This window comes from Lithobates pipiens, unplaced genomic scaffold (assembly GCF_037356315.1).
Source record: "Lithobates pipiens isolate NorthernLeopardFrog02 unplaced genomic scaffold, aLitPip1_a1.2 Scaffold_3, whole genome shotgun sequence".
Lineage (NCBI taxonomy): Eukaryota > Metazoa > Chordata > Amphibia > Anura > Ranidae > Lithobates > Lithobates pipiens.
In genome coordinates this window covers 31,075,317-31,098,380 of record NW_027507790.1, presented here as the reverse complement: position 1 = coordinate 31,098,380, position 23,064 = coordinate 31,075,317, and the positions used below count along the sequence as shown (strand labels likewise).

Genomic DNA, 23,064 nt, shown 5'->3' with positions numbered 1-23,064 from the left:
CATAAGTACCATTCCATAGGAGGACGTCATCCATATATCTTGCCCACAGAGGTTAATGGTTAATGTCCATAGAGGTTAATGGAGTGCCCAACAGTGTTAATTTTGTCGTCCAAAAAAAAAACGTTTTCATCAGTGCAATTTATACAATGACTGAAGCAACTATGACAAAAATTAAATCCGTTTCAGTTAACAAAAGAAAACGGGACAAAAATGGCATGGAGGGAGGGACGTTTACCCTTGTGACCTAGCTTCCAGTTTTCACGGAGCTCCGTCTGCTTCCGTTGTCAGCAAGCAAGCGACTGTGCACCGCGATTGCCAGAGACCAGAGCAGCATCGTGCAGTCCTAATGACTGTCCCACTCCCGAGTCACGAGACTGCCAGGGGCCCACATCCAGAGCTGACCAGACTGTGAGTGTGTACTGTAGTACATTAGAATTACAGCAGGCCTGAGGCCTCCCTGTCCCCTTCGACCAGAGCACAGTGTGTGCATTACACAGTCCTTCACTGACCATTGGTAGTGGCATCCAGTGCACTGTGCATTACAGGCCATCCTTCAGACCAGAGACCACCATCTAGCATTGTGCAGCGTTAAAGGCCTCCTCAGACCACTGTCCAGACCACTGTCCAGACCACTGTCCAGAGCACTGTGCAGCATTACAGACCTCTTCAGACCGTCATGAGTGTCTATATCCTGTATTTGTGAGCTTGTTCAAACCTTAATACCATAAATAACAATACATTTTAGGGAATTTTAGAGAAATGCTTAAAGTGGTATTGCCACTAAAAAATTGTTTAAAATTCACCTCTAAATACCTGTTGCTAGGGGGTCCCTCGTAGTCTGCCTTCTTCCTTGCCCGGGCTGGTGACATCACTTCCCCTCGCGCTGCACAGTCTCCTGGGACCTGTCACGTGTCCCAGGAGACTGTGCAGCGTATCACGGGGCGCCCTGCGCCGCTCGCACATGCACAGTGGGGGTGCCCACAGTACGAATGACTGTGCCGACAGGTAAGCGTCTGATTATTAAAAGTCAGCAGCTGCACTATTTGTAGCTGCTGACTTTTAAAAAAATATATATTTTTTTTTCTTTAGGGGCACCCCACTTTAAGTAATGCATTTCAATTTAAAAGCATTCGAGATTTTAGTTGACTAAAATACGATGACTAAAATGGGACTAAAACGCTTGCAGAAGACTAAAATGGTACTAAAACTAAATCAAAATTTTCGGCCAAAATTAACACTGGTGCCTGATCAGGTCAGTCTGAAAAACTGACAGGCGGACCTGAGCAGAAAGCCAGTGTGACGGGAGCCTTAAAGTGGAAGTAAACTCCCCTATCGTTTTCAGCCAAGGAAGCTGCCATGTTTGCCTCTGTTTAATCTACAACTGCTATGGTGCTGCACATGTGATTCGTTATGACACCAGCCATTGGATGGTTTGATAGTTTGGCTGAGAGCACAGCCAATGTGCAGTTAGCATTCCCGGCATGCTTCTTCTTTTTTTTTTTTTTTTTTTTTTTACTGTTTAAATCGATGGATTTACTTCCACTTTAAGGTTAAGGCTCCGTTCAAATCTAGGCATTGCTATTTTACAAACTTATTTCAGACTTTTTTGCACAGGCTTTTTGACATTCAAAAGGTCACCAATCTAAAAGCAGTAAAACGCCTGTAATATGCCAAAAAGCTCAAGTACTTTTTTGAGCAGTGTGCGTTTTGTTTTAGGTGACAGGATGCTCAGACGTGAACAGGGGTCATTGAAATAAATGGGATTTGTTAGGTGGTTTTAGAGCTGAGTCTTGGAGCATGAAAACTCCCAAAAACGCCTAGGTGTGTTCGGAGCAGAAGTGAGAATTTTCATTTCCAATCATACTTATTGGCACACAGCCGTGTACTCTGGGGCGTCTCAGGAAAACGCACGAGATTTCCTAGCATTGCGGGCATACAAATCGCACATTTGGCCTTCCTAGACACTGAATTTTTAGCCTGTCAACATTCACTTTTCTCTGGCTGAATCATGACTAATAATTAAAAATGGTTATTCCAGCAAGCAAAACTTGAATATTTTTTTTTTTGTTCCGGCTATAGCACGACAGCCGGTTACATCTGATTTTCCCATCCTATCATACTTGGTGTGTGTGTTTGTATCTATAGAACTAAAATAAATGTTATACGTAAATGTCCTTGCTGCGTTTTTTTTTTCACTGCCTGCTCTGGGCACCCGCTTTGTTTTCATAAATCATCCCAGAAGTTTCAAAGAAACATCATGTTTTACTAAGGCAGAGTGGCATGGCTGGAGCCTTTGTCATGTACATAAAAAGCCATTTTGTGTTCTTCCTAAACCTCAGATTCTTTTATATGGGGCATGCAATCAACTTTAGTACTGTACTTTGCTTGTTTTGCAGGATTACAAAGCAGATGAAGACCCTGCACTGTTTCAGTCTATTAAAACAAAAAGAGGACCCCTGGGACCTAATTGGAAGGTAATTGGCCACATTTCTGTGTTTCTATATAATTTAATAAACTATATCAAAGTAGGGGTGTGTATGTGGAGTAGCTGTGGAACCATTTAGAATCTCCCATTTGAACATTCTATAACAAAACCCTTATTCTCTGTCTGTCTGTCTGTCTGTCATCCCGGACTTGCTCCGTAAGGTTCAATATTGAGTTGGCCCACCCTTTGCAGCTATAACCGCTTCAACTCTTCTGGGAAGGCTGTCCAAAAGGTGTAGGCGTGCGTCTATCTGAATGTCTGTCTGACCATTCTTCCAGACTTGCATTTGTGAGGTCAGGCACTGATATGGATGAGAAGGCGTGGCTCAGTCTCTGCTCTAATTCACCCCAAAGGTATTCTATCGGGGTGAGGTCAGGACTCTGTGCAGGCCAGTCTAGTTCCTCCACCCTAAGCTCGCTCATCGATGTCTTTATGGACCTTTGTGCACTGGTCCAAATCATTTGGTGGAGGGGGGGGATTATGGTGTGGGATTGTTTTTCATGGGTTGGCTTGACCCCTTGGTTCCAGTGAAAGGAACTCCTAAGGTGTCAGCATACCAAGACATTTTGGACAATTTCATGCTCCAAACTTTGTGGGAACAGTTTGGGGATGGTTCCTGTTTCAACATGACTGCACACCAGTGCACAAAGCAAGGTCCCTAAAGGCATGGATGAGCAAGTTTGGTGTGGAGGAACTTGACTGGCCTGCACAGAGTCCTGACCTCAACCCAATGGAACACCTTTCAGATGAATTAGAGCAGAGGCTGCGAGCCAGTCCAACATCAGTGTGTGTGTGTGTGTGTGTGTGTGTGTGTGTGTATGTATATAATACACACACTCTGTATATTTCTTTCATACAGTATTTTCACACTGGAAATCTTTTTTTATTGTGGCCTGCAGATGCCAACATCTGAGATGCCTAAACTTTTTTTTTTTTTTTTTCTTTTTTTTTTTTTTTTTGCCATATGTTAGCAATGTACAAAGGGAAATATACATATCACATAACCGGGTACATGGAAAACCTATCACGCTATCAGGAGCCATACACGTTAGACTGCATCACATAATCATGGTGTAAAATACAGTCGGACAAGGTACACATAGTAACAAAAGTAAAGAATAACAAGTCCATTTCGGGCAGCAGATACTGTATTTTTAAATTATAAAGAAACCGTACAAAACAGTTCTGTTAAAGCAAGGTAAAAAGAAAACAAATCAGTGAATTATTGCCCATCTCAGTACTAGAACTATTCAAACCAAAGGGTTGCTGACCTCTGCTATAGCCCATCAAGGTTGAGCTTGTGTGTTCAGAGATGTCCCTTGTTTGTATAGAGTGGTTATCTGAGTGGTTACAGACTTCCTGTCTGCTTGAACACATCTGATCTTGTTAATAAGGGGTTTGGTCCACCCTCACTGGATTCGTTTTTTAATATTATTATACAGGGTTTATATAGCACCAACAGTTCGCACAGTGTTTTAAAACATGAGGGCAATCTAATCAAGGGTCTTGCTCCTTAGAGCTTACAGTCTAGAAGGAAGGGTGAAGTGTAAAAAAAAGATAACGGCTGTGGGGCATGATCAGGTGGAGAAAATGGGGGAAAAAAAGTTGTTAGGTGTGGGTAGGGTAGGCTTCTCTGAAAAAGGAGGGTTTTCAAGGATCGTCTAAAAGCTAATAGAGCAGGAGATAATTGGACAGATTGGGGTAAGGCATTCCATAGCATTGGAGAGGCTCTGGAAAAGTCCTGGCGGTGACGAGGGAGCTAGAGAGCGGGAACGAAGAGAACGATTTGGTTGGTATTTTGAGACTAGGTCAGTGATGTTGCTGGGGGCCGAGTTGTGGATGGCTTTGTACGTAGTTGTTAGTATTTTGAATTAGTTGGGTGAGCAGAAGCCAGAGGAGGGCTTGACAAAGGAGTAGCGGACATGGACCGATTGGTAAGGTAGAGGAGTCTGACAGCAGCATTTATGATGGATTGAAGGGAGGGATACACTATATAGAGGTAATCCACTCTCTCTGCAAACTAGATTGGTTGCAGTGCTTCACAATTCCAGGAGTGCAACACTTTGGATTGCTGAAAGTACTACAGTGCCATTCATTCTAGTCAAAGCCACTTAAACCCGCCGTAGACTGAGCAAATTTCTGTCCTGCAACCTCATCACCCCTTATCACAGTGTTGACATGGGAATGCCTCCCGCTGAGCCATTGCATATTCCCAATGAGGAAAACAGATTATTAATTATTACAGATTATTAATTATTACAGATTATTAATAGCGCCTATAACAGCATGTACAGGCAGGCTGTTTGTAACCCAGTTGATCGGTCGATCATCTTGGGTACTTTTGGGTACTTTTAACCTGCCCATACATGTTTCGAATCTTGGCTGGTTCCTGCTGAATCCTGAGATTCGAACCGTTTATGGCTGGCCTTAGACAATTTTCCCTTGCTGTTTGACCAAACTAAACCTCTTATGTGTTCTCTAATGAACCACATGATTTGTTGTTTGATTATATTTATTAGAAGGTTTAACACATTGTCTACTGAATGTTGATCACAAATTAATAAAGTGTATCAGTTTAATAAGGTTAAAAATCCTCACTAGGAAAATAAGTATATTACAGACTCCAGTAGACCTTGGAGTGCTTTGACATAACACTCTATTCAAGGGAAACGTCCTCCTTTGAATGCAGTCTTGGGCGTGATTTACTAGTGGGATTTCAGATGCTACTTTAGTCGCATGACAATGGAACATCAGTTCACATCAATGCTACTTTGATAAGGCTTGTATATTCTATGGGGCTAAAATCACAAAGTTGCATCCAAGTAGCACTACGTAATTGTACTGAAAGTCGGATCAAAATCGTATTGCAGCAGTGTGAACCAAGCCTTACACTAATTCTACCTGTTTTAGATTCCTTTACTCTGCTGCCACCTACTGAAAGTCTGACTACCTATACAGGCTCTACACATAACACAGGAGTGTTAAAAGAGCAGCATTATGGAAGATGCCATTGCTGACTTGTAATTGAGGGTAGAAGCTGTGAAGCTTTCATTCACATTCCTATTTTTAAACCCACACGCGCACACACTTCCCACACCCACACAGGTTGAACTGGATGGACTGGTGTCTTTATTCAACCTTACCAACTCTGTAACTATGTCATTTTCAACTGAACCAGACGAGGTATTGAAATTCTGATTTAGCTGGCAGCATCCTTGTTCAGGGTCATTTTCCCCACTAGGTATAAAAGCAAAGAAAATAACACTTTCACATAGGCTTTCCAATCAGGCCCACCTGTCAGTCTTTTCTGTTCCGTTAACACCCACCTACCTCTGATTCCATCCAGGACCTGAGAGAAAAAAAGTTAAAGGACTGCTTCTTTTTCTGTATTTCCCGACTTAAGAGATGGATTGGAGGTAACTTGATATAAATGGACACAAGTCCATTTACATCCAGGTGCCCATAGATGCAACACTTGTCTCCCAAAGTCTAAATGTGGACTGACACTGAAGAGAAACAGATCACAGAATTAAGCAGGGGATCTGTTCAAATTTCCCACTGAACAGAGCTGACAAAACCTGATTGGAAGGACCTTACAGATGACCGCCCTAGAAATTCTGCTTAAGGGCCATTTCACACATGTGAACTGTTCAGATCCACCTGACCACTTTTTTTTTTTTTTTGCGGACCTGAACAGTCGCTTCGTACATCTCCATGGAGCGACTGATGTCAGCTGGTTTCTTTTATGACATGCTTTCTGTAGTTAATTTGTACATGTATGTTTTCCCCTTATAAACAAACTTATATTAGCCTGTCCTGTGGACTCTGAGTGCTCTAGTTTTAGTAAATCTCTCCCTCTGACATTGATCTCTGGATTACAGAGTATCTGGTAACCACGCTAGCAGGGTGCTATATGGGTACAGGTTATTGGTCCCTCGGACAGGAGTGGACATCTTGACGTCCCTGCAGGGGAGTTGAGACGGAGCCTGCGGGCCCTGAACTATAATGTTGAATGCCGCTGTATATCAGTGATGCATGTGGCAGTCCCCCAAGCAGTGTCGCTCCTATATTATGGGCATTTGCATTCAGTTTTTTTAATGGAAAGACTGCGGTCTTAAGGAACCATCACACCTGTGCTTGGAGAGGAGAGGTCTCAAAGCTTCTTTTCTAAAGTGTTCACAGTTCTCAAGCCTAGTAGAAATGTTTGATACTTTCCTTCCTCAAGGCTAGAAAGTTGATCTCCTGAAAAAGAGCACCATTGTACATGGAAGGCTCATGTCACATGGTGTGACGTTTGTAAGTTTCAACCCCAACAGTATGTTATGAGGCAGATCTCGGCTTTGGCAGTGCTATTTCAGAGACATATCACATCTTATTTCTTGGTAAAGCCTTTGTGCAGGGTGTGACATGAATTGTTGGGAACTTCATTTGGTCGTATCTGTTTCGAACCTCTCCAGGAAGAAACCCTTCCTGATTGTTCATCAGGATTCAGTGGTGTCAAGATCTTGGTCCTTTTACCTACCTAAGACAGTTTCTTTGTTTCACTTGAATCGGGACATTGTGTTGACATATTTTGTCCTAAGGAGAAGGTGCTTCACAATTTGGATATTGTTTGAGCTGAAATCTACAACTTTTTGACGGTCGGATTCCCTGTTTGCTCTGCCTGAGGGTCATCAAGGGTCAGGGTGCTTCTTGATCCACTCAGTATAGTTGGATTCATCAGCTCATTTCCCAGGCCCAAGGTTTCTTCTTTCTTGGTTAAGGCACTTTCCACCATCAGTGTCAGTGCTTCTGGGCTATTCAGCATCGCTCTTCTGTTCTAGTTCGTATGGCTGCTACCTTCACTGTTCTAATTTGCCCCCTCAACTTCAGGGCTTTGGGACATCCCAAATAGACATGTATGAGTTCTCTGTGTCCTGTGATGTGCTTAAACTAAAGGATTTTTACAGGTAAAATAAAAATCTTTCTTGGGCTTCACACGATAGTGCATCCCTATGGAAAAACAGATGGAAATGGATGATAATCCGTCTCCATCAACATCCATATTTTGAAACGGATCAAACTTCTATTTTTCTTCCTAAACTGATGAAACCCTTCTTTGAAAAGATGTGACTGTACTGATGAAATGAAGGGTGAATGGTTCGTATGTGTGAAAGGAGCCTAAAGGTATCATTTAAATCTGGTAAAATGACAATTCTTAAACTTTTTTGCAGAAAGAATTGGCAAACTCTGAGGACTGTCCACGAATGTGTGCTTATAAACTAGTAACAATAAAGTTTAGATGGTGGGGCCTTCAAAATAAAATAGAAAATTTTATTCAGAAGGTAAGCTGCATTTATTACCTCTTTATACATTGTTCGTGATATGATTTTTTTTTTTTTTTTCACCCTTTGTATATACCATTTTGCTTTTTAGGAGATGTGCAGTCAACTGGGGTCATGTAATTTCTGCATTTGTGGCATTTAAAATGTAATATGATAGGATTTGGGGTTTATAAGAATAAGCTTTGACAGATACATTGGAGACAATTTCCCAAAAGTGGAACACATAGAATCTGGTGCAGCTCTGCATAGTAACCAATCGGCTTCTAACTTCAGCTAAATCAATTAAGCTTTGGAAATAAAACCTGGAAGCTGATTGGTTACTATGCACAGTTGTACCAGATTGTATGACGCTGTTCGATAAATGTTTTCATTCTATGATATTCTAACATGAGAGCATTCTTAGCCCTTGTACACACGGTCGGACATTCTGACCACAAAATCCGTTGGATTTTGTCTGACGGATTTTGTCTGAAACTGTTGCATACACACGGTCGGACAAGGTTGTCGGGAAAATCCGATTGTACATAACGTGATGGAGTTATTTTGTTACGATGGGACTACGTTCAGGCTAGTAGCCAATAGCTTTGGTCTAGGAATTTGATCTGAGCATGCGTGGCACTTTGTCCATCGGTAGGCTACACATGATCGGAGTATGTCCAATCGGAGAATTTTGTCAGAAAATTTTACGGACAAGTTGGAAAACTTGTTCCGTCGCATACTCCGACAGAAACAGTCCGATGGAGACCACACACAGTCGGATTATCAGACAAAACAGTACGATAGGACACATTCCGTCGGAATCTCCTACCGTGTGTACAAGGACTTAGCCTTTTGACCTGCAAAAGAACCCAATACAACACCATCTTCTACATGTTGGAAGAGCTTTGGAAATTTGCAATGAGTGTAGGAGGTAGTGTCTTATGTTATCTAATAGTGGAATGTCTTAAATGCATTTTTAGAAATACTCTCATGCTTCATCTAAAACTGACTTTTTTTTCCTATCCCATCTATGGCTACCCTTACGTGTTAAGATTTCTTTCATTCAGCACTGTGGGCTGAACAAGAGAAATATGGAGGTTCCCTATCGGTTTTTGTGTTCTTGACAGACGCTACTCCCAGAATACCCAAACAGTGACTGACTGCATCTGATTGGTTGCAGTTGCTGTTCAGATAAGAATTTCCTCCCCAGATTGAGCTTTGTTTAGTCAAGTGGTGCCCACCGTGGCTCAAATTTTTGGTTGATATGTACGGTTAGCATAAAAGTATATGTTCTTGGAGGTTGCTGTAAACTTTGTTGCGTTATTTTGCTTGTCACGACTCTGATAATTCCTAGATGGCTGTTGTGAAATGGTAAAAATCAACTTTGCCTTCAGATGTCCGATGTTCGCAACAGTGTGTCCCCAAACACAAGCACATCCATCCCTCCTTTTCTGACTTTTTTCTGTTGGTTGACCGTTCACCATCTTAGCATAGTGCGTTGTCGGACACAAATGTGTGATGATTTATATGAATCCAGACATGGTTGATTTTTTTTCCAGAGTTTTCATGGCTGCTACTGCTAGAGCTGTGACATCACAGAGCAATTAAACGCTTAGTGTCATCTATGCACAGGTAGTGTTAGATGGGGTAGCAAAAGTTACTTTAACCGCTTCAGCCCCGGAAGATTTTACCCCCTTCTTGACCAGAGCACTTTTTGCAATTCGGCACTGCATCGCTTTAACTGACAATTGTGCGGTGGTGCGGCGTTGCACCCAAACAAAATTGTCATCCCCCCCCCCCCCCCCCACAAATAGAGCTTTCTTTTGGAGGTATTTGATAACCTCCTGCGTTTTTTTTTTTTTTTTTGCGCTATAAACAAAAATTAGCGACAATTATGAAAAAAAATTCAATATTTTTTACTTTCTGCTATAATCAGTTTGCGTAAAAGTTATAGCGTCTACAAAATAGGGGTTCGTTTTATGGCATTTTTATAAAAAAAAATCTTTTTACCAATAATGGCGGTGATCTACAATTTTTATCCGGACTGCGGCATTATGGCAGACACGTCGGACAAGTTTGATACATTTTTGGGACCATTGGAATTTTTACAGCGATCAGTGCTATAAAGATGCTTTGATTACTGTAAAAATGTCACTGGCAGTGAATGGGTTAACCACTAGGGGCGATGAAGGGGGTTAATGTGTTCCCTATTGTGTGTTCTAACTGAAGGGTTGATGGGACTGTGCAGGGGAGATGACAGGTTGCCGTTCATACTCTGTATGAACAAACGATCTGTCTGTTCTCCCTGCAGAGAACCGTAAACTGTGTGTTTTGTGTTTACACTCAGATCCCGGTTCTCCCTGTGCCCTAAGCTCGGTGGGCTAGCACCTCCAGTGGTTCACACACGCCCCTAGTGGCCAAATATGTTGCTGACGTAACATGACGCTATTCGTGCAGCCGAGCCATGTTGCCGCAGTACAACTGCGGCGGCTGGTCGGCACGTCGTTAAAGTGCATCTATGGTCGGAATTTAAATGTAATCTTGAAGTTCGTAAACGACTTTTAAGATTTCCACACATTTACTTCCTTGATGTGTGACATGTATTCACTATGCCCTGTAAGTAGGCACTGCTGTGTCACACATTTCAGGAGTCTCGGGAGGCGCAGTCAGTACAGGAATCACTTCTTGTAGGCAGCAAGGTACCATGAGATGTAGTACTTGGAAGCCAACAGTAAACAACAAAAACTGCAAAGCTTGCAGCGATTCCAGCAAGCTGTGGAAATAGATGACCAGCAAGCACTCAAAACATGAATGTGGGTTTTTCAATTAAGCTTATATTTAATTGTCAAAAATAACTGATGATGTATTTGCTTTTATAATGCTGATGTTATAGCATGGAAAAGTATGGTCTGACCACCAACTGCTTTAATTACTGTTTTTTGTGTTTCTTGATTCTTTCCAAAAGTCTGTTGGATATTTATAAAATGCAGACCAAAAACCATTTATTGTTTTTTTCCCCAAAACTTTGGCAGTTTAGCTTTAGGCTCAGTTCACATGTATGCATGTTGCTTTTGAGCGTTTCTTCAGTGCTTTTTGCTTTTCTTTTATGTTTTTGCGATGTTTTGCGTGTTGTTTTTTTTTTGCTTTACATTCACTGCATAATAGCTGGTTTCTAAGGAGGGGGCCAAGAAACCGGCCGCTGCATCCTTAGCTATTGATGTGAGTCATCAGCTGTTGTCAGCAAAAAAATTGGCGGGTCTGGTATGGATTTGGAGGGAACACCCCCACGCCAAACTGTAAAAAAAAAAAAAAAAAGGGTGTGCCCCCCAAATCCGTACCAGACCCTTATCTGAGCATACAGCTTGGCAGGTCAGGAAAGGGGTGGGACGAGCGAGTGCCCCCCACCCCGAACCATACTAGGCCACATGACCTCAACATGGGGGAGGAGTGCTTTGGGGCAGGGCGGGGTCTGCCCCCCTCCAAACCTAAAAGCACCTTGTCCCCATGTTGCTAGGGACAAGGGCCTCTTCCCCACAACATCAGAATTTGGAAACCCACTTTAACAAGGGGGGGGGTCCAAGATCCGGCCCCCCCACCATGTTGTGCATTTCTTATATAACTATGGGGCATGGCCATCCAAAGGCGTCATCTGAATCCTTTTTAAAGGGGGCTTCCAGATTCTGATAAGCCCCCCTATCCAGAGACCCCCACAACCACCGGCCAGGGTTGTGGGTAAGAGGCCCTTGTCTCCAACATGGGGTCATGGTGCTTTGGGATGGGGCAGAGCCCTTACCATCCTTGTCATGGCTAATAGAGCTCAGATTCTAGTTTGTCAGTTTTAATGAGTAATGGGAGATTTCCATCGGTAATAAAACTACTTCATTGAACATGGTCTATAGCAGTGGTCTCCAAACTGTAGCTGGGGAGGATATGGCCCTTTGCCTTTTTATCTGGCCCTTGGGTCACACTTCCTCTCACTGACGTTTACAATGGGACATAATTCCTACCACTGACATCAATGATGGGACACTGTTCCCTCCAATGATTGGACACACTTTCTTCTACTGACCCAGATGATGGAGCAGTATTTCTTCCACTGACCCAAAATATGGGTCACTATTCCTCCCACTGACCCCAACATTGCGCCGCTGTTCCTTCCACTGACACCAGCGATGGAACAATATTCCTCCCACTGACCCCAACGATGGAACACTATTTCTCTAATACCAAAAATAGGGCATTGTTCACTCCCACTGACACCAGGACATTTTCTACTCCTTCTGGCCACAGTCTGGCCCCTCTAAAGTCTGAAGGACAGTAAACTGGCCCTTTTTGTTTAGTACATTTTGAGGCCTCTGGTCTAAAGAATGGTTTCTTGGTAATTGCCCTTGAACATGAAGAGGCTCAACAGCCCAGGTATCAAGCATTTTTGTATCTTCTGTGTGAAGCATGTTTTTACATTTTGGCAGCTTGCATGTTGTATGATCTTTTAGGTGACCCCTAGAAGGCCTATGTTATGAAACCTGTCCTCAGTGTTTGGGCAGACATGTCAGAATCTATTCACAGGGTGCCCTGACCTTAATAATGTCAAAACTGCAAATCCATTGGCTTTAGGCTTACCAGTGTGATGTACTAGTAATAAAATGATCTTGTATGCTCTTGCTGCACAGATTGATAACCTGTCCTCCTTAATCTTGTGCTTACTACTAGCATCTTACACAATTAGCAAATGGTTGTTTCAGGCCATTGAAGTGATGTAATATGGAAGGGGGGGGGGGCATGCATCTTATGTAAGTTACAAGAATACTGCAATTAAGAACAGTTAGATCTTGGAGGGATAACAAACCTAAAATACAAGTCTCTTTTATGTAACTGGGCTATAGCAATACTCTGTATTGTTGAACTGTTTAATTTGCCTGTGCTGACTTTTAAATGATTTTTAGTTGTAGGTGTATCTAGTTCTTAAAGCAGTAATTTTAGTTTAAAGCTAACCTACAGTATCTCACAAAAGTGAGTACACCCCACACATTTTTGTAAATATTTTATTATCTTTTCATGTGATAACACTGCAGAAATGACACTTTGCTATTTTGTAAAGTAGTGAGTTTACAGCTTGTATAAAAGTGTACATTTGCTGTCACCTCAAAATAACTCAACACACAACCATTAATGTCTAAACCACTGGCAACAAAAGTGAGTACACCCATAAGTGAAAATGTCCACATTGGGCCCCATTAGCCATTTTCCCTCCCCAGTGTCATGTGACTCGTTACTGTTACAAGGTCTTAGGTGTGAATGGGGAGCAGAGGTGTTAAATGTGGTGTTATCGCTCTCACTCTCGTACTGGTCATTGGAAGTTCAACATGGCAACTCATGGAAAAGAACTCTGAGGATCTGAAAAAAAGAATTGTTGCTCTACATAAAGAGAACCTAGGATAAAGGATTGTCAGGACCATTAAACTAAGCTGCAGCATGGTTGCCAAGACCAATACAGTGGTTTAACAGAATAGGTTCCACTCAGAATAGGCCTTGCCATGGTGGACCAAAGAAGTTGAGTACACATGCTCGGTGTCCTATCCAGAGCTTGTCTTTGGGATATAGATGTATTAGTGCTGCCAGCATTGCTGCAGAGTTTGAAGGGGGTGGGAGGTCAGCCTGTCTGTACTCAGACCATATGGCGCACGCTGCCTTAAATTGGTCTGCATGGCTGTTGTCCCAGAAGGAAGCCTCTTTTAAAGATGATGCACAAGAAAGCCTGCAAACAGTTTGCTGAAGACAAGCAGGCTAAGGGCATGGGTTACTGGAACCATGTCCTGAGACCAAGATAAACTTATTAGGTTCAGATGGTGTCAAGCATGTGTGGTGGCAACAAGGTCAGGAGTACAAAGACAAGTATGTCTTGCCTATAGTAGGGATGCACCGAAATTTCGGCCGCCGAAACATATCGGCCGAAAATGCCCTTTTCGTCAATTTGCCGAAAGGAAAAAACGGCCGATAATTGAGCCGAAAATGGGGCGGGGCCTGGGCGGAACTCCGCCCCCCCCCCCCCCCCCCGCCCCGCCCCTGGTGCCTCCCATGATGGGGGTGAATAGCGCAGGACTGATGCAGCCAGCGATGCCCCTCTGCAGTGAAGAGAGCCGTCTGGTTGAATAGAGCGCCGGGAACATCACAGCTTTAATTTCAATAGCTGTGTGTTCCCCGTCGCGCGCCGTCACACACAGCCCCTCCCCCTTGTCCGGGGAACTTTGATAGACAGATCACCCGTCCAGATTGGACGGGTGATCTGTCTATCAAAGTGCCTGGACAAGGGGGAGGGGCTGTGTGTGACGGCGCACGACGGGGAACACACAGCTATTGAAATTAAAGCTGTGATGTTCCCGGCGCTCTATTCAACCAGACGGCTCTCTTCACTGCAGAGGGGCATCGCTGTCTGCATCACAGGGGGCAACACACACTGGCTGCATCACAGGGGGCAACACATACTGGCTGCATCACAGGGGGCAACACACACTGGCTGCATCACAGGGGGCAACACACACTGGCTGCATCACAGGGGGCCACACACACTGGCTGCATCACAGGGGGCCACACACACTGGCTGCATCACAGGGGGCCACACACACTGGCTGCATCACAGGGGGCCACACACACTGGCTGCATCACAGGGGGCCACACACACTGGCTGCATCACAGGGGGCCACACACACTGGCTGCATCACAGGGGGCCACACACACTGGCTGCATCACAGGGGGCCACACACACTGGCTGCATCACAGGGGGCCACACACACTGGCTGCATCACAGGGGGCCACACACACTGGCTGCATCACAGGGGGCCACACACACTGGCTGCATCACAGGGGGCCACACACACTGGCTGCATCACAGGGGGCCACACACACTGGCTGCATCACAGGGGGCCACACACACTGGCTGCATCACAGGGGGCCACACACACTGGCTGCATCACAGGGGGCCACACACACTGGCTGCATCACAGGGGGCCACACACACTGGCTGCATCACAGGGGGCCACACACACTGGCTGCATCACAGGGGGCCACACACACTGGCTGCATCACAGGGGGCCACACACACTGGCTGCATCACAGGGGGCCACACACACTGGCTGCATCACAGGGGGCCACACACACTGGCTGCATCACAGGGGGCCACACACACTGGCTGCATCACAGGGGGCCACACACACTGGCTGCATCACTGGGGGCCACACACACTGGCTGCATCACTGGGGGCCACACACACTGGCTGCATCACTGGGGGCCACACACACTGGCTGCATCACGGGGGGCCACACACACTGGCTGCATCACGGGGGGCCACACACACTGGCTGCATCACGGGGGGCCACACACACTGGCTGCATCACGGGGGGCCACACACACTGGCTGCATCACGGGGGGCCACACACACTGGCTGCATCACGGGGGGCCACACACACTGGCTGCATCTATCTCTTATCAGGTCGCCAGCCTCTGACCACCTCCTGTACCGTGTCGCCAGCCTCTGACCACCTCCTGTACCGTGTCGCCAGCCTCTGACCACCTCCTGTACCGTGTCGCCAGCCTCTGACCACCTCCTGTACCGTGTCGCCAGCCTCTGACCACCTCCTGTATAAAAATATTTTTTGAAAACAGTCATTTTCGGTATCGGTGCTGTTTCGGTATCGGTGCTGTTTCGGTATCGGTGCTGTTTCGGTATCGGTGCTGTTTCGGTATCGGTTTCGGTTTTCGGCCTAGTGTATTTTTCATTTTCGGTATCGGTTTCGGCACCAAAAAACCCATTCGGTGCATCCCTAGCCTATAGTCAAGCATGGTGGTGGGAATGTCATGGTCTGGGGCTGGATGAGTGCTGCCGGCACTGCAGAGCTACAGTTCATTGAGGAAACCATGAATGCCAACATGTACTGTGACATACTGAAGCTGAGCATGACCCCCTCCCATTGGAGACTGGGCTGCAGGGAAGTATTCCAGCATAACGACCCCAAACTCGCCTCTAAGACGGCCACTGCCTTGCTAAAGAAGCTGAGGGTGAAGGTGATGAACTGGCCAAACATGTCTCCAGACCTAAACCCTATTGAGCATCCGTGGGTCATCCTCCAATGGAAGGTGGAGGAGCACAAGATCTCTAACATCCACCAGCTCTGTGATTTTTTTCATGGCAGAGTGGAAGAGGACTCCAGTGGCAACCTGTGATGCTCTGGTGAACTCCATGTCTAAAAGGGTTAAGGCAGTGCTGGAAAATAATGGTGACCACAAAAAAATAGACACTTTCGGCCCAATTTGGACATTTTGGACAAAAGTGTACTCACTTTTGTTGCCAGCGGTTTAGACATTAATGACTGAGTTATTTTGAGGGGACAGCAAATCTACATTTATACAAGCTATACACTCACTACTTTTACATTGTAGCAAAGTGTAATTTCTTAAGTGTTGTCATATGAAAATTTATAATAAAATATTTACAAAAATGTGAGGGTTGTACTCACTTTTGTAAGATACTGTATCTTGGGTCGTAGAAAATGAAGTGACACTGCAAAAAATGCTTAATTATACATCACTCTACAGTTAATTTATGCTCCACCTCCAGGTTAGTGAACACTGTCAAATGGCAAGGTTTGATTCAGCCCTGCATTAACCTTTCCTACACTCAGGATTGCCTCAGGTTTTTTTTTTTTTTTTTGTATAAAGTAGTGTCTAATTGTGATGGACTTGTCACACAAAGCTGAGAGAGTCTTTCTCACTGACATGCATTATATCTTCTAAAAACTGCACCTGGCTGTTGAGCCTCGATGCCCAAACCCCATTGAAAGAATGAGGAAGCAAGCTACTTCTTGTAATGGATCCTGCTTGTGGTGCTCACCTTGGAAGGCAGTTCCGTTTTGGGTGAAGGTTGTCCCCTTCCAGTGCTGATTCCTGCCTTGAACTAAAGGGCGTCGGCTTTCTCCATAGTCCTAGGCTCTCTTTCTTGGGCCAGTTTGTGCAGTGTTTGAAGCCATGGTATGCACATTGCATACAGCTTGAGTGTGAGAAGGCCACGGGTGTGGATGCCTTGCTAGATTTGTCCTTTTGTGGGACACCAGCCCGGTTTGATATTCCCTATGCAGCTCCACAAATGGCAGCACCGGCCTCATTGCAACAGCAGGATCTCTGGGATGCTGGGAGCCAAATGGCCTGCACCGTTTTCCCAGCGTAAAGGTCCACAGTGGGGTGGTCTGTAAAAATCTAAAGCTGTCAGTGACAGCCTTTGTCCAGGGGGTGGCTAAAATTGTACCAACAGTATACTTTCTGCTGACTATATGGTCCCTTGTGGGACCTCCAAGGCAACCATTATTTAGGACTTTTTTTTCTCTTTTTTGCACTGATTTGACTTTCTTGTGGCTGTCGCTTCAATTAGGATGGTATTTGAAACTTGCAACGTTATCCTGTAAGGAGCAGTTTCCTATTCTCTAAGGATGAAGTGGTTTTTAGGGCCTTGGAATGGCTTTTACCCTAAGGTGTTGCCTTCCTTTTGTCTGGTTTCTAAGCAGATTGCTCTCCACTGCCTGGAAGTAGAGCTGCACAATTCAGGTCAAAATGAGAATCGCGATTTTATTGCTTAGAATAAAAAGATCATGATTCCCTCACGATTCTTGCAACGTAATTTTTTTTTTTTTTAAGGAGAGAGGGTATTTTGGCGCTGCTATCAGTACCTGATGGAAGGAGTAATGGAGTGAGCTCCATAGAGCTATCAGCGGCCATGTGGGGGTATAGAGCTGTCAGTGACAGAGGTCCTGTACACACAAAAAAAGCAGACAGAGGTTGTGTATAACGTGCACAGAGGAGGTCCAGCTCCCTGCATTGACTCAAAGGCAAGCCAGCACACAGGAAAGGACGAGGCTTACCCCTAGGCCTGCTCCTCCCCCTTGTGCTCCGTGGGCACTCAGCTCTCTTACTCACCTCCTGTAGATGCCATCCATAATTCAGTTCAGTTTTAACGGGCGCCAAAGATTACTGCAGTCCGCCGCTTCATTCTCCTAACGTCGTCGTTGTCCTCCTCCTCTTCCCCCCGCCGCTGCCACCCGAGGCCTTTCCTTGTCCACCAGGACAGCCTCACACCTGCTCCAAGGATCACCAGGGGCGGCCCGCCAGGAAAGCAATTCCGCCCACATTGTGACTGACTGGGGGGCCAATCTGGGGTCGGTTCACATTGTGTGACAGATTAGCCAACCCACTTCAAGGGCAAACTGGCAATGATGCAGGGAGTTCTCCCTGAGCTTTGGTGGCCTTAGAAAAGCTGAGTGACGTCAGACATTTCACGCCGGCTCCGAAATTACAGCAAATTGCTTGATGGGTCAGAATTGCCAAAATCGGGGCGGACGGAGAATCACGATAATGATTCTCCGTGATTTAATCATGCTAGTATCCTCACTACCTGGAAGAGTAACATTCTAGTTCAGTGATCCTTCCTACTGATTACATCCTGCGGAGATATGGGCATACAGCTATCTGGAGAGTCTGCAGGAGCTGGAAATTACACCCGTGATCTGCTGATCGCGGGTGCAATGCTCTGCAGGTGCCTTAGAATGAAAACATTTTCAAATTTTTTACCTGCAAATTAATTTAATATTAATAGTGTAGACTTTAAGTGGTTTTCTTGATGGGCCATTGTTTGCTGTTACCAGTCCCCTCATGGGATTGCTTTTTGGCCTTCCTAATAGTCTAAGAATTAACTCCTCTCTTGTGATGTATAGTTATGGACATTACCTCTAAAATCCCTTTCTTAGAGTACATCGCAGGACACGGGTCTCTTTTCAAGGCAATGCTGGGAGTGAGAAGGGTTTTGCAGAGCTGAGTTAAGCTCTGTTAAGCTAAGTTAGATCTCCTATATGGTGCTCTGATCTGCTACAGCGAGACCCAGAAGCCCAGGCACTGACATGTGGAGCCTTGAGGGCATGCCTAGCAATACCTTAAAACCCATGTTCATAAAAGTTATTTGCATAGAAGCTTTGGCGCTGCAGACCAGGTTGGAAGAGAACTACAGAAGTAGAGGGTTAACTTTTTACGTTACTGTATGATCTTCTTTAAAAGGTGAAGTGTGGCTGTTTTCTTCTACTGCAGATCAATGGTATTAAGGGTGTCTTATTTTCTGTCCTCAATGAAATCACAATGTAGAGCTATTCTCACAGCTATTAAACACCTTGTACATCCCATTGTAATATATCACTAGTGTCAAATTTGATGAATACAGCTTTATCACTTTTTTTTTTTTTTTTTCCCTTAAGCAAGAAAAACGAATATTCACAAACTTTCACCGTCAGTTGTTCTGTTGGATTGACAAGTGGATTGACCTAACAATGGAAGACATACGAAGGATGGAGGATGAAACACAAAAGGAATTAGAAGCAGTAAGAATATTTGCATGTGTCGTTTGTGTTTTCGTATTTGTACAAAAAAAAGTTATCCATATAGTAAAAAAAATGTACTCTATAACAATAGTATTATAGGTAGAAGCTTCATTTCATGGGTTGCACTCCGCTGGTATCATTTTATTTGCTTTTTCAAGCTGTAGATTTTTTTTTTATTATTATTTTTGCATGCTCTTAATTACTTGAGCCCTGGACCATTTTGCAGGCCAAAGACCAGACCACTTTTTGTGATTCGGCACTGCGCACTTTAACTGACAATTGCGCGGTTGTGCAATGTGGCTCCCAAACAAAATTGATGTCCCTTTTTCCCCACAAATAGAGCTTTCTTTTGGTGGTATTTGATCACCCCTACGGTTTTTATTTTTTGCTCTATAAACAGACGTGGTTCTCATTGCTCCTGTTTAGTCATTGCTGAGCTCTTAAGTCTGATTGGCTGTTATTAGCTTGCTCTGGGTCCGTAACTCAAGCATTGAAAGCAGAGTTAGCCAGATAACTAGCGTTCTTGGAAGGTGGTTAGGAATGGCAGCCTTCATGTTTGTCATGGTTGACGTGTTTATTTTTTCTCTCCCGGGAACTTTGATTTGCAACAGGATGTTGCTGAGATTGTTATCCAAGACTGGTCATGAGTTTTATTTCCCATTTGTTGCCCACACTTAGTTTGATAGCGAGGACCAACCACAGCCAGCTGTATTCTATTCCTTGTTACGTATGGCTGCTGCTGTTCACACTATAAATCCAAAAGGAATTTTTACAAGCTGATTTTTTTTTTTTTATATTTCATTCATGAGCTTTGGAGTAATCTCATGCTGAGTAGGAACCTTTTGCATGCATGTGGAATATTTGGACTGTTCACAGTAGTAGAACATTATTTTTTAGAACTTGAGTGAGGGCTTGCTATGTCTCATTATTTTGTCAAGCATAATCTATTTGGTCCACAGCTTCTGCTAGAAGTAGTTTACAGGCTACATTATGGACTGGCGTGGAGAATTAACAAGTGGCATAGCGCCTTTGGCATAATTGAAATAAACCACAGCCCATAGACAACCTTTAGTTAAGTTTCCTACTAATAGGTATAGCTATAGAAAATCTTTTTACTTTCTATAATAAAAAGTTTGTTGAGTCTCTGAGACAACATGGAGGTTTCTATTGCTGATTGGGGCATGTTAAAAACAGTGGTATGTGGTAATGTAGAAAAACGCAGCTCCATGTACATGGTATGAACAAGTCCCCTAATCCCCCTTCCCTCAGTCCTTGAAGTTCAGCCCACCTTGCCTTAATAACTGATCAATTCAGATGTCATACCCAGTAGTCTTTATTTTATGCTAGCATACTGTTGCCCCATGGGCAGCCGTTTCCATGACAGCCTTAAACAAAGTATGGCTCACCTATAGGGATGAATGGGGCCACAGCACGTATGAATAATGTGAAGAGGTGCCATCCAGAACCTTGATGGAAGAAGGTAGGTATTGATGTCCCATTTCATGCCAGAGAGTGGCCGTAGAAAAAGATTTTGCAGGTAGGCAGAGGCATAAGAGTGTCATGTATAAATGTGCGTTTCCTTTGTTCCTTTTCTGCTTGATACATAATAAGATTTGAGCAAAAGTTTTGTTCATTGAGTTAATCCTCATCACTCTTGCAGTCTAAATGAGTGGAAAGAAAAGCAAACCCTCTGGTCAACACTTGTATAGAAGAAAAAAAAATCCTACTTGACCGGACAGTTGTATCTATTCCCTGCATCAAACAAACACGTTTCATTATCCTTTAAGCAATTATAAACATTGATTAACCATTTGGAAGGCTTTTTTTTTGTGATGAAGCTTAAATGACTTAGTATTTTTATTTATTTATTTTTTTTAGTAGTTTTTCATTTCATTTCATATTTAGATACGTAAGAAGGGTGCCGTTCGAGGCACATCTGCTGCAGATGCCTAAGAAAGCCTGCTCTTTAGTCTCAGAGGCAGTATTAAGATGTGTAAGTAGCGGGCTAAAAAAATCAGGTGATGGACCTTTTTCTGCCATACCACTCCGGCCTATGGTGCAGGTTAAATCCTGTTCTATTTTTCACAAACTGCACCAATCTGTGGAACCTTATACCTTTTCTTCTGCCTGCCTTACTACATTACTTATCTGCTTTCTATAACGTTGAAGATCTTGAGGGTGTTTGAAATTTTGGTGTTCAATATATAAAATGTACAGATTACATTTCAATCTGTGACAGTCATTAAAGTGGTATTAAAATCAAAAATGAAATATATTGCAGCTTACAAATCATTAGATGTGGTGGCTGCATTCATTTTTTTTAGGCTTTTTCCTCTGTTTTCACCTGGTGATCTAGCCCCTAACACACCTCCTGTATTAGAGTATCTACACTCTGGATGAAGGACAGTCACTTTTTGGACAACAGCATTGCACGTCTCGGGGGAGGGAAGTTTTAGACGTACCAGCAGATTTAGATTAACAAATTAAAGCCAAACCCCAGATAACACTTTGTAATCAGTTACAGCAAATAGCTTATTTCCTTTTGGGATAAAAGTTTTACATAAAAGCTTAACTTTGTAGACACAACTCTGCGGTAAATGGTTTGTGTCATGTCTGTAACTGATGCATTCTGCTGGACAGCTTGCTGTTTTGAAAAGAGAAAAAGACTTACTGGCTGGATCACCAGATGAAAATAGAATAAAGCAAGCCTAAAAAAGAAAACTAATACAGCCATAATATCTAAGAATTGGTAAGCTGTAATGTTTGCTTTTGGGTTTCATACTGCTTTAAACTGGACCTTAAACCCAAATGCAAGGTCGACCTATTAAAGGGTAACTTCACCCAGGTTTGAAAAAAGTAAAAGCAACTACAAGTGCAAGAAAAATGCACTTAACAGTGCAGGAAGTCAAACGATGTCTTCCTTATCAGTCACAGCCGGCCCCTTACTGCACATTTCACAAGATGCGCTAACTGGAGGAGACTGTCCCGAAGCTGCCTATGATGTGTGACTTGATCCCAGGAGCCCAACATCATCCTTGCCTAGACAAGGGATGAAGAATTGAAAACAAATACCTGCTGGAAAAGGCACTTGCTACTCAAACGTGTAAATGGGACAGCCAGGATTATGCAATCTGTAAAGGCATGCTTTAAGCAGTGGCCTATTTTCATCACAATTCCCTTACAGAGACTTTGGCACAAATTTATTTTTTTATTTTTTCACTTATGGTTAGTGTTTGGCTGATAATGACATAATGACAACAGAAACTACCCAAATGACCCTGATCAAAAGTTTACATACCCTTGTGATTTTGGCCTGATAACATGCACACAAGTTGACGCAAAGTGGTTTGAATGGCTATTAAAGGTAACCATCCTCGCCTGTGATCTGTTTTCTTGTAATTAGTGTGTGTATACACCTTTCTGGACACCTGACAGACCCTTGCATCTTTCATCCAGGCTGCACTGATGTTTCTGGATTCTGACTAATGGGGGTAACAAATGAATTGTCAAAGGATCTGCGGGAAAAGGTAGTTGAACTGTATTAAACAGGAAAGGAATATAAAAAGATATCCAAGGACTTGAGAATGACAATCAGCAGTGTTCAAACTCTAATCAAGAACTGGAAAATGAGGGGTTCTGTTGAAACCAAACCACGGTCAGGTAGACCAACTGAAATTTCAGCCACAACTGCCAGGAAAATTTTGTTTGGGATACAAAGAAAAACCCACAAATAACTTCAGCTGAAAAACAGGACTCTCTGAAAACATGTGGTGTGGCTATTTCAAGATGCACAACAAAGGAGGCACTTGAAGAAAGACTGGGGGGGAAATGACAGAGTCGCCAGAAGAAAGCCATTACAACACAAATG

At 43.8% G+C, this 23,064-nt stretch overlaps 1 protein-coding gene across 1 annotated transcript in view; it reads left to right on the top strand.

The window, feature by feature from the left end:
* Positions 1 to 23,064, top strand: part of PITPNB (phosphatidylinositol transfer protein beta) — a 99,278-nt gene that overhangs the window by 69,042 nt on the left and 7,172 nt on the right. The window contains exons 8-10 of the mRNA XM_077461411.1: positions 2,397 to 2,474; positions 7,699 to 7,809; positions 19,074 to 19,196. Of these exons, the coding sequence (XP_077317537.1) occupies positions 2,397 to 2,474; positions 7,699 to 7,809; positions 19,074 to 19,196 (312 nt within the window). The remainder of the gene's footprint in view (positions 1 to 2,396; positions 2,475 to 7,698; positions 7,810 to 19,073; positions 19,197 to 23,064) is intronic.